Genomic DNA, 16771 nt, shown 5'->3' with positions numbered 1-16771 from the left:
CTGTCTGACTAACCTTTTAGCGATCTTTGAGAGAATCAGTTAACACATGGACAGGGGTGATCCAGTGGACATTGTCAAAAGCCTTTTGGATGTCCAGGTAAACAAAGTCCCTCACCAAAGACTTCTGAGCAAACTTAGCAGTCATGGAATAAGAGGAGAGGGCCTCTTATGGATCAGTAACTGGTTAAAGAACAGAAAGCAGAGAGTAGGAATAAAGGGTAAATTTTCCCAATGGAGGGAAGTAAATAGTGGGGTCCCACAGAGTTCTGTATTGAGACCAATGCTTTTCAACTTTCTCATAAATGATCTGGAATTATGAGTGAGCAGTGAAATGGCCAAATTTGCTGATGACACCAAATTATTTAGGGTAGTTAAAACAAAACGGGATTGCAAAAAAAGGATCTCTCAAAACTTGGAGAATGGGCATCAAAATGGCAAATGCGGTTCAATGTAATCAAGTGTAAAGTGATGCATGTTGGGGCAAAAACTCCCAACTTCAAGTATAAGCTGATGGGATCTGAGCTAGTGGTGAATGACCAAGAAAGAGATCTTGGGGTTGTGGTGCAGCTTGATGAAAATGTCAGCCAGTGTGCGGCAGCTGTGAAAAAGGCAAATTCTATGTTAGGTATAATTAGAAAAGGAATTGAAAATAAAACTGCCAAGATCATACTCCCCTTATACAAATCTATGGTGTGACCACACTTAGAATACTGTATGCAGGTCTGGTGCACCTAAATGGTATTGTAGAGCTGGAAAAAGTACAGAAAAGGGCAACTAAAATGAAGAAGGGGGTGGAGCAACTCCCCTATGAGGAGAGGTTAAAGTAGGCTGACCATATTTCCTTGAGACAAAAATGGGATATTAGGATGACAAAAACGGGACGGGGGTTTTATTACAGTGGAGAGTTCTGCTGTAATAAAAAAAATAGCTAACAGCCTGTTGAAATGAAATATGAGTCTGAAAAGTCCATATCAAACTGAATGTAGGGCAGAAAGAATCTATGGGTGGAATGATGGTAGAAATAACAGCAAGACTCACCCTCCTGGCTCCCACACGCTGAATGGGGCTTAGCGGCCACCTCTTAAATTCCCCGCCACTGCAGACAAGCAAGGGGGCAGCGTCTGAGCGTCGCTAGCTCAAGAAGCCTGGCCTGACTTGATAAAGTAAATGGAACTTCCTCTTTCATCACACTAGTAGTTTTACTGCACGCATTGGTTAGCATAGAGCCTTATGATAAACGCGTTCAGTTTTTTACAAAAAATTAAGAACGGGACAAAATTGACATTTATATTAAAACGACGGGAAATATGAAAAAAATGGTACTGTCCCATTTAAAATGGTACATGTGGTCAGCCTAGAAAGCAACTGGGATTGTTTAATTTCGAAAAAAAGGGCAAGTAAGGGAGGACATGATTCAGAGTTCGGGTATTAACATTCAGAGCCCTGAACAGCTTGAAGCCAGGTTATCTGAAGGATTGTCTCCTCCCATATGTGCCTGCCTGAATCCTAAGATCATCTTCAGGGGTCCATCTCTGTAAGCCTCTGCCAAAAGAAGTGAGGCGGGTGGCTACCAGGAAGAGGGCCTTTTCTGCCGTTACACCCTGGCTGTGGAATGAGCTCCCTAGAGAGGTTTGCCTGGCACCTACACTGTACACCTTCCGGCACCAGGTGAAGACATTTTTTTTCTCCCAGTATTTTAGCTTCCTAGTCTTTTAGTTCTGGTGTTTTAAATCTGTGTTTTAAATCTGTGTTTTAAATCTCTGTGTTGCTGCTAGGTTTTATTCTGGTTGAACTGTTATTTTGTAGTTTTAAGTTTTTATATTTTATATTGTTTTATGCTGTGCTCTGTGGTTTTAATTTTTGTGAACTGCCCAGAGAGCTTCGGCTGTTGGGTAGTATAGAAATAAAGAAAGACAGACAGACATGACAGAGGTGTACAAAATTATGCATGATGTGGAGAAAGTGGATGGGGAGACCTTTTTTTCCCTCTCTCATGATACTAGAACCCAGGGTCATCCCATGAAGCTGATTGGTGGAAGATTCAGGATAAATAAAAAGAAGTATTTCTTCACACAGCACATAGTTAAACTGTGGAATTCACTTCCACAAGATGGAGTGATGGCTAACAATTTGGATGGTTTTAAAAGGGGATAAGGCTATCAATGGCTACTAGTCCTGTTAGTGTGAAATTGTCATTTACAATTAAAAAGCAAACTGTACTCTTTCTATCAAGTTGACTAACTGTAGCTCAGTACTTTCCAGTGCCAAAGAAAAACCACTTTCTAGAACCTTCAGCTAGACATAACAGGCAGGGAACTTTAGGAAAACTTCTTAATTGGGCAAGGTTATTCAGAATACCTTTCAAATTGTTAAGTAGCATTATAATTGGGGAAGAGTATTTATAATACCTTTCAAATTGTTAAGCGACATATTGGGCAAGGGACTTTCACAAAGTCCTTTCAACTTAATGTTCTAGAATTATTTGGGCAAGGGATCTGTCTGAGATCCTTTCAAATTGTACAACAGCATCAATAGGGCAAGGATCTAAGAATCTTTCAAATTATTCTTATATATCCTATTTCCCCGGCCCCCCAAATCCCTAGTATACACAAGCACTTCCTCACCTACATTATCTACCCTTTCTTACCTTGGAATATCATCCTAAAATATCTCTCCTACATTACAATGAGAGTTTAGGAAGATAAATATTTACTAATATAATGTGAAATTATTGAGAATCCTTTATATATGTTGCGGTACCTAATTATTTAAATAAATGGCAAGACATTTTGTGGCCATGACACAAACTAACACTGCAATATTATGGGGAGCTACTCTGCCCTAACCTCAGTCTTTTCATATGGCTAGTTATACAATGCAGTTGAGTAACCTGTGAAATCCAAAATTTGAATCCTTCCTGTGCCATAAACTCAAGAAGTACGTAAAAGTACCCCCCCCCCCCCGCAGCTCTTTTGGTCATTCTCTACTATGAGGAAATATTAACTTATTATACAGGATTTTGTTTCAGGATTACAAAACTAACTGAAAACCTGTGTGGCAGAAGTGCAGGAGGGGTAAGGAGGAATGCTTTACCTGTGGCTCATCCTACACTGAGCAGGGGGTTGGACTAGGTGATCTTCAAGGCCCTTTCCAATTCTATCTATGTGGATGGTATTCATTACCAGTTGGGTACTTGTAACATGGGATGGTAGCTTCAGTTGCATGATAGCTTCATTTGCGTAGACTCGTGTCTGTTTCAGCGAACAGACAAATCTGGGACTTGGGTCCAACTATCTGCCACTGGCAGCCATGCAGCTCCAAGGTAGTGGTGAAACTGGAACTAACCACAGCATAGGATACCATACCATGTCCATATTGCCTAAATGACATGTCTGTTAAGGGTGTGGCCCTTAACAGCTGTAAATTTCCAGCATTTTGGAGCTTGAGTGGACATGGAAAGCCTTCAATGCAGCTTGCCAAACCAAAAGGGTTTTTTTGCTGATGAATTAATATACAGATTATCATAATGGCTTTTCCCTTTGTTTCTGGTAGTTGATGGTCTGGGTTGGAGGAGGAGTGCTGGGAAAATAGGCTACCCTAGTGACAAAAGAGAAAACACTAACAAATATACTATACATTTATTGCGCGCATTTCCCTTCTCAATATTATGAGAGTCTGCTTGGATCCATTTGTCTGTCCTTCCCATTGCAGATGTCTGTGGAGCTCTGAATGTGACCGTCTCTCCAGGGCCCAAAGTACAGTATGTGGTTGGAGACAATGCTACCCTATTTTGCCATGTTTCACAAAAAAGACGAATAGAGAATCTGCTAGCTGTCCGCTGGGTCTTTGCCCTTCCGCCCACCCAGGAGTATCTGATGATCAAAATGACTAAATATGGGGTAGTCCAGTACTATGGAAATTACACACATCACTTCTATAAGCAAAGGCTTCATCTTCTCGAGGAGAGACACAGAACAATGTACACATTTTTGATCCTGAATCTACAACAAGCTGATCAGGGGCATTATATTTGCAAAGTTCAGGAGATTGGAAAGCACAGGAACAAGTGGACAGCATGGTCTAATGGTAGTGCATCTACTGAAATCCAAGGTGAGGAAATATCAGCTCCTGGTGTAATCTGCCCTCCATGTGTCATTGTTATTTGTCTATGTGTATTGGATTAATTTAGAAAGAACTCAAAGGTAATCCAGACTTTCCAGAACTTGTTCAAATTTGCTGAGAATGAATATTACCTTCATTAATCAGTAATAGATTGTGCACTGGGAGATCCCTTCACAATGAGAGTGTGTTGAACTTGGGTGCTAAATATTCTTTATTTAATGGGCATGGGAGTGCTCCTTTAGTCAAGGTGAGTTGCACGCACACACACAAGGTTCCATTATTATAAGCCTTAAAATTCTGTAGCTTATAAAATCACACCTGTTGAACTAATAACTTAAAACCTGGCATCAGTGATCAATGAGGTCTACAATTGTGCAGATTTTCGTATCAATCTGATAAAAATTGCCACAGGTACAACAGATTAAGAAGTGCTGAAAATTGACACATTTACCCTTTTTACTCCAATTTGCAGGATGGCATATCATATATTTATATTTTTTAGGTGAAACCTATTGATGTACTTTATTCAGGCTTGTCAAGGTGCTGTGCCTTTCATTGGTTTGGTGAAATTCTGAGCAGCAGTTCAAAGGTTATTAAAGTTTTCCTGCCCCATTAAAGTCTGTGGCAGCAGCTGCTGGTTATGTCATGCATACTCAGTTTTATCCTGTCAGTACTCAATGTTTTCAAAGGGTTTTGCAGAGGAAATCTATGTTCAATATTATTCATTTAGTTATGGAATGTGACCTCACAAGTTCAGGCTGCATGTTACTACACAGATTAGACCCTAACTTGGGGCGGGGGGGAGCTTAGGGGAGATTTAACCCTTTGCCCACCTGCTGTAGTCCCAATCTGGATCAGGTCCCCCATGCGTCCAAGTTACATTGGCAAAAAGGCATCCAGTTTTAATACAAATTCCAGGCATAGGGCAAAGGGTTAAAGCCCCCCAACCTCCACTCTAGGGTCCTGATATGTAATAGGTCCCATACACCTACTTTTGAGTAAGATAGGAAAAAAACTAGCTACATCTTTAGAGTAACATGTTTCATCCTCTGGGAATTTGGGGGCAGGGGAGTGGGGATGGAATGCACAGGTGGGGGAAGCAGAAGGATAAGGGTCTCACACCACACTATCTTTCTGAAATGCAGTAAAAGGGCCCCAATCCCTGATCATCCTTTCTACATGGTAGGTAAAGGAAGCATGGGGATGTGGCCCCAATTACTAACTTTTCCAAGGTAGAAGGGCAGTGTGAGAGAGTCCTTGTCTTGGCTGTTCTTTTCTGTGCAGTAGGGAAAGACATGGTAGACTGTGTTTCACACTAGGGGTATTCACACGTTACACTGAACTTGCAGTCACATTCTAGGAGCATTCATTAAGATGGTTGTGCGAATTTAGCCCTATTCTGTTCATATGTAAGCTCTGCACGTGTGGGGGAGTGGGAATGAGTCCAATAGCTCTGCTCCTCTCTCTCACAGTTCACTATTGCCCCCTACATGTGTAGGGTGACTGTATGCAAAGGACTCATCTATCCATGGAAAGTCTCCCTGGGATTTTAGAATCCTGATACTTGACATAGGAGATCTACACCAGGCATGCTTGACCTATCAGCCTTCTGACAGTGGGGAAGGGCTAGCAGGAAACTGTCAAGAGTCAGGTATTTTGAGGGCAGATAGATCACTGATGGGAGAGAAAAGAAGGCTATACTGGAATCCTGTGCAGCTATCTATCCAGGTAATGACTTGTGTGTGTGTGTGGGGGGGGGGGGGTTCTGTTTGTTTATTTTACACTGTAATAATAAATTTCCTTTTCAGAAACCAGGGAAATTCAATGATTAAAAAATCTGCCAGTCATTTGGTTGATAACTTTCTGTTTATCTGTCACAACTCTCTATATAAGAGAGCCGGTGTGGTGTAGTGGCAAGAGTGTTGGACTAGGAGCTGGGAGATCCAGGTTCTAGTCCCCACTCGGCCATGGAAGCTCACTGGGTGACTTTGGGCCAGTCACAGACTCTCAGCCCAACCCACCTCACAGGGTTGTTGTTGTGAGGATAAAATAGAGAGGAGGAGGAGGATAATGTAAGCCGCCTTGGGTTCCTTGCAAGAGGAAAAGGCGGGGTATAAATGCAAGAAATAAATAAAATAAATAAATATATGCCACAAGCCTCTTAACAGACTCATTTATGCATTTTTACTTAGAGGTAAGTCCCACTGAGTTCATCTGAAACTACTCCCATAAGTGTGCATCAAAGCCAGGAAACTGAGCTCCCCACCCCCTTGCCCTTGCCCTTGCAGCTGATGCAGAGAGAATCACACAGGCTGCTTCTATGAGCTTGCAAACGAGCTTGTAGAGGAGTTAAAGGGGGAGTGTCGGTAGGTGGGGAGGGGAAGAGACTGGGGATGTTGGGATCCCAGCTATCTCCAGCTGTCCCCAGCTTTCTTCCCCTCCCTGAAGCATCCACTAGATGGCAAAAAACACCTGTCTAGCTAAAAGTTTGGACACTTATGAGTGTCACTCCACCATCATTCCACCATCTGCCCGATTTTGTGGGATCAGTTTCAGTGGCTGCAGCCTGATGACATGGACAAGATGCTTGCAGCAGTGCGACCGACCATGTGCCCTCTCGTTCCTTGCCCCTCCTGGCTGATAAAAGCTAGCTGAGAGCGTATGACTGGGTGGGTCCAGGGTGTGGTGATTGCTTCTCTGCAGGAAAGGGTGGTTCCTGTTGTCCTTAAGGAAGTAGTAGTACAACCACTCCTGAAGAAGCCCACTCTGGACCCAATGGTTTTAGTCAACTACCACTCAGTTGCAAATATCCCTTTCTTAAAGAAGTTACTGGAGAGGGTTGTGGTGGAACAACTGCAGGGATTCTTGGAGGATACTGATTATCTAGACCCATTCCAGTCTGGGTTTTGACCTGGTCATGGGACTGAATCAGTCTTGGTTGCCCTGATGGATGACCTTTATCGAGAGAGGGACGGGAGAGCGCAACCCTGCTAATTCTGCTCAATCTCTGCTCAATTATATGCTGCACATCTGACTGCACCGCAGTTTATGCAGTTGAGTTTCCTGCATTTGGGGAATTGCAGGGGTCAGCACACCAGGAGTGCAATGGATGAGCCTCACCCTGGGAATCCCAGATTGTGAGAGCAGTCCTATCCACCCTAATATGCTGAGAACCTAGTGCCATCCATTTAGACAGAGGCTCCAGACAGGAAGATTCCAAAACTGACCAAGGTGGAAAATCAAATCTACACAGAAAAACCCACAATTTAGTACAGGTCAGCAGGTAAGACCGCTGATACGTAGCAAGATCTGGAAAACCAAACCCACCTTCTTTAATTGGGAGTTGCATCTCAAATATATTCCTGATTGAAAGGACCCCCTGCCCCCATTGTGCAAAACAAAGCACTAAACTTTTGGAAATATTTGCCAGGTATAAATAAGGGGATCCCATGTATAACAAACGTGAGGTATTGTATTAATCTTAAGTGTATTAACCTTACCCCATAAACTCAACTTTAAAGTTGCCCATCTATCTATATGTCATGAAATATCATAAATCAACTTGTTTAAATTTAACTTGATCATTTGAGATATATCTCTAGGGATAAGTATAAGTAATACAATCTGGGCACTGTCAAAATTGCCAGTTAGGGTATACTCTACTGTATTAGCTAACTCCAGTCGGCATTATTTCCAACTTTTGACAATTAATTGAATAGCCAGACAAATCACCAAAAGTATTAATCACTTTCATCAGAGCTGGAACCAATGACTGGAGTGTCGAGATAAACAGCACAAGATCACCAGCATAGAGGATCATTTCAAATTCCAAGCCAGTATGCACAAAACCATGAATACTGCTGTTCTATCTCACAGCACCTTCCAGGGGTTCCAAACATAAATCGAATATTAATGTAGAAAGTGGACATCTTTCTCTAGTTCCCCACTCAAGTAGAAAAAGAGCTGAAAGTAAACCATTGGTCATAACTTTAGCTCTCGGGGCTGAGTATAGAATTTTAACCCATTTCAAAAATTCTATAGGAAAACCAAAATTAGTCACTGTAGGAAAAATAAATTTCCAATGAATTTTGTCAAAGGCCTTTTCTGCATCCAAAGAATCAATGGCCACTTGATCGGTTCTTTCAGAATTTAAGAACCTGGTCAGTCCTTTCAGATCGACATTGATCTGAGATTATCTGCCCCCTCTCTGTTTTTAATGAATCCCACCTGGTCTGGTCGAACCAATGTTGCAATAACCTCTTGCAGTATATCGGTCAAAACTGCTGTTAATATTTTAATATCTATGTTAATTAACGAAAGAGGTCGATACTTAGCAATAAGTGTGATCCTTGCCAGGCTCAGAAATCACAATAATATAAGCATTGTTTAACAATGAAGAAAGGGAGCCGGATTCAGAAATATGAGTATGAAGGCAGTACAGCTTTGGAGCTAATAAGCTGGAAAATGTTTTATGCCACTCAATTGGAAAATTGTCTGGACCAGGAGATTTCCCAGTATTCATATTTGTAATTGTGCTCAGGAGGCAAAAGAAGCTGTTGTTCTGAGGAATCTAAGCGTGGAAGATAAACGTGAGAGAAAAAAGCATCCATATCCTGCTCCTGTATTTCACTACCACTGCTCTAAAGATAAATATAAAATTTTAAAAGTTGTGAGTTGATAAGTACATATTTTGTCACTCTCAGCTTTGATAGCTGAGACAACATTTCAGTGTTGTTGCTGTTTAAGACGATGTGCAAGGATCTTCCCCTTCATGGATCACTGCCTTGTTGTGGCGAAGGGGCTTGCGTAACTCAGTGAAGCCATAACCTATGCCATGCGTTACATACACATTAATCATAGCAAGGATCTTACTAAGACATTCACCATTTTCCCAAAATGCCTGTTGTAAAGAAGTCAGAGCAAAGTCTGCCTGCTATTAAAGAATATTGTTCAAGTCATTCAACTCTTGCTAAAATTGTGCAGTAGGGGAAATGGCAAACTGAATTATAAGAGATTTCAATGTCTTATTTACAGACATCTGTTGCATTTTTTTTTTAAAAAATGGTAAGAGGCATAGGCAATAATTTGGCCCCAGATAAAAGCTTTGCTGGCCTCCCACTTGATGGTGCACTTTTAAACTTCTCATCATTAAGAAGAGAAATATTAAGGCGCCAAAGACTGTGTGTGTCAGAAAATTTCTACTCCAAGAATACTGGGGCATGATCTGACACTAGCAATGTGTCAATCTTGCAATCTTTTATGCGACATAGCAAAGATGTAGCAAAAAAAATCTAAACTAAAGCAATTACAAAGAACCAGTGAAATAAAGGTATACTTTCTATCAATAGGATGTACAATTCTCCAAGCATCATTAAAACCATATTCAACCATGTAAGTGAGTGCCAGTCTCAGAGCTGTTTGGGTCTTAGGAGGAAGTGAATTCTTATCCTCAAAGGGTCTAAACCCTCATTAAAGTCCCCACCCACATCAAATAATCATAAGTGATATCAACCAATTTACTAAAACAGTCATAACCACAGAATCATTATTAAGCCCATACACATTAATCATAGCAATTACTTTATCCATATATTTCCCAACCAGGCTAAAAAATGACCCTCAGGATCAAGAATCAACAGCTGAACTGAAATGGGAAGTCACTTATGAATGAAAATTGCATCTCCTTTACAACGTGTATCTGTTACATAAACCTCACCAACCCAGTCCTTTCACAACATACAGTCATGTGAAAAAGAAAGTACACCCTCTTTGAGTTCTATGGTTTTATGTAACAGGACATAATAAAAATCATCTGGTCCTTAGCAAGTCTTAAAATTAGGTAAATACAACCTCAGATGAACAACAACACATGACATATTACACTGTGTCATTATTTATTTTACAGAAATAAAGCCAAAATGGAGAAGCCATGTGTGAAAAACTAAGTACACCTTATGATTCAATAGCTTGTAGAACCACCTTTAGCAGCAATAACTTGAAGTAATCATTTTCTGTATGATGTTATCAGTGGCTCACATCATTGTGGAGGAATTTTGGCCCACTCTTCTTTACAACATTGCTTCAGTTCATTGAGGTTTGCAGGCATTTGTTTATGCACAGCTCTCTTAAGGTCCCGCCACAGCATTTCAATCAGGTTGAGGTCTGGACTTTGACTGGGCCATTGCAACACCTTGATGCTTTTCTTTTTCAGCCATTCTGTTGTAGATTTGCTGGTGTGCCTGGGATCATTGTCCTGTTGCATGAGCCAATTTCGGCCAAGCTTTAGGTGTCGGACAGATGGCCTCACATTTGACTCTAGAATACTTTGGTATACAGAGGAGGTCATGGTAGACTCAATGACTGCAAGGTGCTCAGGTCCTGTGGCTGCAAAACAAGCCCAGATCATCACCCCTCCACAACCGTGCTTGACAGTTGATATGAGATGTTTGTTCTGATATGCTGTGTTCGGCGAAAACCAAACGTGGCACTGTGCATTATGGCCAAACATCTCCACTTTGGTCTCGTCTGTCCAAAGGACATTGTTCCAGAAGTCTTGTGATTTGTTCAGATGCAACTTTGCAAACCTAAGCCATGCTGCCATGTTCTTTTTAGAGAGAAGAGGCTTTCTCCTGGCAACCCTTCCAAACAAACCATACTTGTTCAGTCTTCTCTAATTGCACTGTCATGAACTTTAACATTTAACATGCTAACTGAGGCCTGTAGAGTCTGAGATGTAACTCTTGGATGCTTTGCAATTTCTCTGAGCATTGCACGGTCTGCCCTTGGGGTGAATTTGCTGGGACATCTACTCCTCGGAAGATTGGCAACTGTCTTGAATGTTTTCCACTTGCGAATAATCTTCCTCACTGTAGAATGATGAACTTTAAATGGTTTGGAAATGGCCTTATAACACTTCCCAGATTGATGGGCAGCAACAATTGCTTCTCTAAGATAATTGCTGATGTCTTTACTCTTTGGCATTGTGTTAACACACACCTGAATGCTCAAGACCAGCAAACTCCCGAGACTTCAGCTTTTATAGAGGTGGTCACACTTGCTGATGATCAATTAAGGTCATTTGATTAGCAGCACCTGGCTGCTACTTGGCCTCCTCATACCTATGGAAGCAGTAAGGGTGTACTTAGTTTTTCACACATGGCTTCTCCATTTTGGCTTTATTTCTGTAAAATAAATAATGACAAAGTGTAATATGTCATGTGTTGTTGTTCATCTGAGGTTGTATTTACCTAATTTTAAGACCTGCTAAGGACCAGATGATTTTTATTATGTCCTGATAGGTAAAACCTCAGAACTCAAAGAGGGTGTACTTTCTTTTTCACATGATGTTCATCTACAGCCATCAGATTAGTTTCTTGTTAAACAAAAGTCATAACATTAAGCTCTTTTGACTTCAAAAGCACTCTTTTCTGCTTATTTACTTTTTGCAACCCCTTGACATTCCATGGGATCACACTGAGCACTGAAAAAGAAAATTATTTGCCCCTCCACACGAACACATCTTTCCAGATTTGCAAAGAATACCTAAATTTGAGTAGCATAAGTATCATAACAAATACATCCTTAATATACATTTTGGTCTAACAATTTCAAAAAGCTTCAGAGTAATATATATTATATTGAAACTGAGAAAGCTTTTAAAATTTCACAAAAGTATAAAAGATAATTGAAAATAAAGTCCAGAAAAAATAAAAATCAACCTAATTTGTATCCAAATCTTTCATCTAATCCCAAACGGAAAAAAATGCCAAAAAACCACAAACAGAACAAAACAAAAACTTAGCATAAAATAATAAAACACACTAATCATAAATTGCCCTCCTAAATAAAAGTGTTCTCAAAGCAGACATAAACATATATAGAGAGGGGACTTACTGGATTTCCCTGGGGAGAAAGTTCCATAGTCTGGAGGTGACTGCACAAAAGACCCTGTTTTTCGTACTTGCCAAGTGAGTTTGATTCAGTGGGAGGGAACAGGGTCAGGAATGAAGGTCTTAAAATTTGGGTATATTTATATGAGCTGAGTTGATTCTTCCGATCAGGGAAGGGGAACCTCCAGCCTGTGTGGGTTCCACATCCAACCTGGCAACTTCATCCCCTGCTCCTGCCCCCCTTTGCCATGGAGGGAAAAAACTCTTGCCTCTGATCAGTAGCTGTGCTTTCTGCTGCTTAGCACTAAAAAGGCTGCCTTCCTTGGTGCTTAGTAAGGGAAACACTTCTTCCCAATCAGCTGCTGATTGGAGACATGAGCTTTTCCCTGTGGAGGAGAGGGAATGGGCCAGGGGTGGGGGAAGAAGCTGCTGAGTCGTGCTTCCTTCTCAGCCTTGTCATGCACAGGCTTGTCCTGCTCTCTTCTGCATAGCCATGAACACATGGAGAGGCTTACCCCTGCTTATTTGTGAATAGACATGATGCTCATTCTTACTTCTGAACAGACCTGCTGTTTGAAAGTGATGCTGCGTGATACTTACTCCTGAGTTGTTGTTGTTGTTGTTGTTCAGTCGTTCAGTCGTGTCCGACTCTTCGTGACCCCATGGACCATAGCACGCCAGGCCTTCCTGTCCTGCGCTCTCTCCCGGAGCGTGCTCAAGTTCATATTCATTGCATCGGTGATGCTATGTAGCCATCTCATCCTCTGCCGTCCCCTTCTCCTTTTGCCTTCAGTCTTTCCCAGCATCAGGGTCTTTTCCAGAGAGTTTTCTCTTTGCATTAGGTGGCCAAAATATTGGAGCTTCAGCTTCATTATCTGTCCTTCCAATGAGCACTCAGGGTTGATTTCCTTTAGGATGGACTGATTTGACCTCCTTGCAGTCCAGGGGACTCGTAAGAGTCTTCTCCAGCACCACAGTTCGAAAGCATCAATTCTTTGGCGCTCAGCCTTCCTTATAGTCCAGCTCTCACAGCCATACATTACTACTGGGAAAACCATAGCTTTGATTAGATGGACCTTTGTCGGCAAGGTGATGTCTCTGCTTCTTACTATGCTGTCTAGGTTGGCCATAGCTTTCCTCCCAAGGAGCAAGTGTCTTTTAATTTCATGGCTACAGTCACCATCTGCGGTGATCTTGGAGCCCAAGAAAGTAAAATCTGTCACTGCTTCCATTTCTTCCCCTTCTATATGCCAGGAAGTGATGGGGCCAGATGCCATGATCTTCGTTTTTTTAATGTTGAGTTTCAAACCAGCTTTTGCACTCTCCTCTTTCACCCTCAACAAGAGGCTCTTGAGATCCTCTTCGCTTTCTGCCATTAGGGTGGTATCGTCTGCATATCGGAGGTTGTTGATAATTCTCCCAGCAATCTTAATTCCGACCTCTGATTCATCCAACCCGGCATTTCTCATGATGTACTCTGCATATAAGTTAAATAAGCAGGGTGACAATATGCAGCCTTGTCGTACTCCTTTCCCAATTTTGAACCACTCGGTTGTTCCATGTCTGGTTCTGACTGTTACTTCTTGACCCTCGTACAGGTTTCTCAGGAGACAGGTAAGGTGGTCTGGTACTCCCATCACTTTAAGAATTTGCCACAGTTTGTTGTGATCCACACAATCAAAGGCTTTAGCGTAGTCAATGAAGCAGAAATAGACGTTTTTCTGGAATTCTCTTGCTTTCTCCATGATGCAGCGAATGTTGGCGATTTGATCTCTAGTTCCTCTGCCTCTTCTAAACCCAGCTTGTACTTCCGGTAGTTGTCGGTTCGCATACTGCTGAAGCCTAGCTTGTAGGATTTTGAGCATCACCTTGCTGGCATGTGAAATGAGCGCAATTGTGCGGTAGTTTGAACACTCTTTGGCGTTGCCCTTCTTTGGAATTGGAATGTAAACTGACCTTTTCCAGTCTTGTGGCCACTGTTGAGTGTTCCAGATTTGTTGGCATATTGAATGCAGCACTTTAACAGCATCATCTTTTAGGATTTTAAATAGCTCGGCTGGAATACTGTCATCTCCGCTAGCTTTGTTGTTACTAATGCTTCCTAAGGCCCACTTGACTTCACTCTCTAGGATGTCCAGCTCAAGTTCAGTGACCGCACTATCATGGCTATCAGGGACATTCAGATCTTTCCTGTATAGTTCTTCTGTGTATTCTTGCCACCTCTTCTTAATCTCATCTGCTTCTGTTAGGTCCCTGCCTTCTTTGTCCTTGATCATGCCAGTCTTTGCACAAAACGTTCCCGACATGCATTATTGCCTTGCTTTCATCTGAATTGACATCTTGCTCGTGCTTGCTTCTGAGTAGACTTGAATAGACTTGATATTTGGGATGGTATTTGAAAGTGCTGAGTGATTCAGCCCTGCTTACTTCTGAGTAGACATGTAGAGGCTTGCCCCACTTATTTTTGAGTAAACATAATGTTCATGCTTACTTCTGAGTAGACATGCTATCTACTATAGGTTGGTAATTTGTGAATGGTTAGATTTTTTTCAGCCCCAGCCACTTTGACCTTTGGCCCTGCCCACCACTAGAATGCAGGCCCCAAGGGCTTTTCCAAAATGGAATCTGGCCCTCAGGCCAAAAACAGTTCCCCACTCCTGCTTTAGATAATTGGGTTTCTGACTGCTTCAAAGACTATGGGAAGAGCAGCATTCCCCCAGCACCACCATGTGGGATCAAACTTCCAGAAAGGACCAGAGTTACCGTAGTGCCCCCATGTCCCAATGTGACAAGCCATCCCAGAAGGATGTGCTGGTAAGTGATTCAGCAGAATTAACAGGGACAGAGTCCCCCTGTCTGTTCCCCATAGAAGGTCAGTTTCCATTACAAAGCCCAGACTGGCTTAAATATTCGGTATCATGCAGTACCACCTGGATTTGAGAGGCTAACACATGTTTCAAGATTTTGCCCCCAAAGGGCAAATTAGAAACTAGATGATAGGTATTAAGGTCCAGTAGGCCCAATGTTGTTTTCTTCATAAGAGGTCTCACGACTGCGTCTTTGAATGCAGTGGAAGACCACACTTGCTCTTTCAATCCAGTGATGGAGATAGTTTGGACTCCTGGATCTGAGGCTGGAGCCAGCACTTGGACCCAGGAGTCCAAGCACCTTGCCCTTCCCTTCGCAGCCGGCATGGAGAGAACTGCACCAGCTGCAAAAGTGACCTTGGAGAAGAGGGAAAGGGGCAGTTCTGTGGGCGAGGAGGGGAGGGAACTGGGGAAGTGGGCATATGAGTTATCCCCAGCCTCCTTCCCTCCCTCTCCACAGAGCCCTAGCTAGATGGGCAAAAACACTTGTCTAGCAAAAATGCAGACTGGGAGAAGCATGGAGGTGAAGATCACCTCTGCACTCCTCCCTCTCTGAAAAGGATGCCTGTCAGCCTTCGAATAGGGTAGGATTGCACTCTTAAGAAAATTATATTCTGGCCTATTGTTCTCGCCATTATGCTGTCTATAGCTCTTTGAACCACTTATTTTGCGTAATCAACAAAACAGGATTGAATATTGGAGCACTGCTATCATAACAATTCAACTGACTGAGATCTTCAGAGCTGCGTCTGTTAGTCTTATTTGATAGTTTTCCTTAATTCCAGTGGATTCTGCATCAAACCCAAGGGTGCTGGGGCCAAGCTAGACAAAATGTGTAAGCAGTCTTCTAATCTTTTTCTTTCTTTTTTTTTCAGGAAATGCAGCCACACAGGGCTATGAATTTGACTGCAGCAGCACAGGGAAGGAGTGTCTAACCTGGGGGTAGGCATTTTGGTTCTCTCCAGATGGACTACACCTTCCATAATCCTTGACCATTGGCAGTGCTGGCTCAGGCTGATGAGAGTTGCAGTCCAAAATATCTGGAGGACACCAGTTGCCTACTCCTGGTCTAGCCCTTTCTCTGTGGGCAATTTTTGTGTTCAAAATCTCCCCCCAGCTGTTTTTCTACCCATAGATAATAGGTTCCCCTATAGGTCCTTGTGGAGAGAAAAGCAGCTTAAGGAACGTGATTTTAAGCAGACAAATGGCTGGAGAAGGAACAGTCCATGCTGCTGCTCTGATCAAATTCACACATACACCTGCAGCTGCTGTTCAGTAAATACCGTGCATCTTCTGTAACTTTGCCTAGGGAGCAATCCTTTGGCCACTAGGCACTGTCTAGAGGGCCACAGGACTGTTTGGTTTCTGGGACCTGAGGTTGCAGCCAGGGCTTCGACCTTGGGTCCCAGAAACCGCCCACCCCACCCCACCCCACCCCCTCATAGCTGGCATGGTTCTCTCTGCACTGGCTACGTCTCCATGCTCAAAAACAGAGCACGAAGATTGGAGAAAGGGGGCAGCCCTGGGCGGGGGGGGGAGGCTGTGGAAGCTGCGTTATACAGGTTCCTATCAGGTCTCCAGGCCCCTTCCCTGCCCCTCCCTGAAGCTGCACCTAGACATCCAGGCGAAATCACCCATCTAGGCAAAAATGCAGGGTGGCTGGAGCATGGAGGAGAGGATCACCTCTGTGCTCCAGCTGCCCTGCATAAGATAGTCAGCAACTTCCAGTTTCGGAGGCTGGCCTATCCAGATAGGATTGCACCCCTACACACATTTCTTGTGACTAGGCCATAATTTTCCCCTCCCTTCAACAAGAAACACATGCACAACAAGAACAAAAGGAAAGGCCCTATAGCTACCTGCATCAAAGATTAAAGTACTAGAATTGTTAAC

At 42.7% G+C, this 16771-nt stretch overlaps 1 protein-coding gene across 2 annotated transcripts in view; it reads left to right on the top strand.

Annotated features, from left to right (window-relative positions):
• Positions 1-16771, top strand: part of VSTM4 (V-set and transmembrane domain containing 4) — an 84037-nt gene that overhangs the window by 22504 nt on the left and 44762 nt on the right. For both annotated transcript variants that reach the window (XR_014788858.1, XM_084841851.1), the window contains exon 2: positions 3712-4110. Coding sequence is in view for 1 of the 2 variants with exons in the window: in XM_084841851.1 (XP_084697977.1) it covers positions 3712-4110 (399 nt within the window). In the remaining variant the exon portion in view is untranslated. The remainder of the gene's footprint in view (positions 1-3711; positions 4111-16771) is intronic.

This window comes from Heloderma suspectum, chromosome 3 (assembly GCF_057233095.1).
Source record: "Heloderma suspectum isolate Gila_16-S chromosome 3, 16-S_ref, whole genome shotgun sequence".
Lineage (NCBI taxonomy): Eukaryota > Metazoa > Chordata > Lepidosauria > Squamata > Helodermatidae > Heloderma > Heloderma suspectum.
This window is presented reverse-complemented; position numbering and strand designations above follow the sequence as displayed.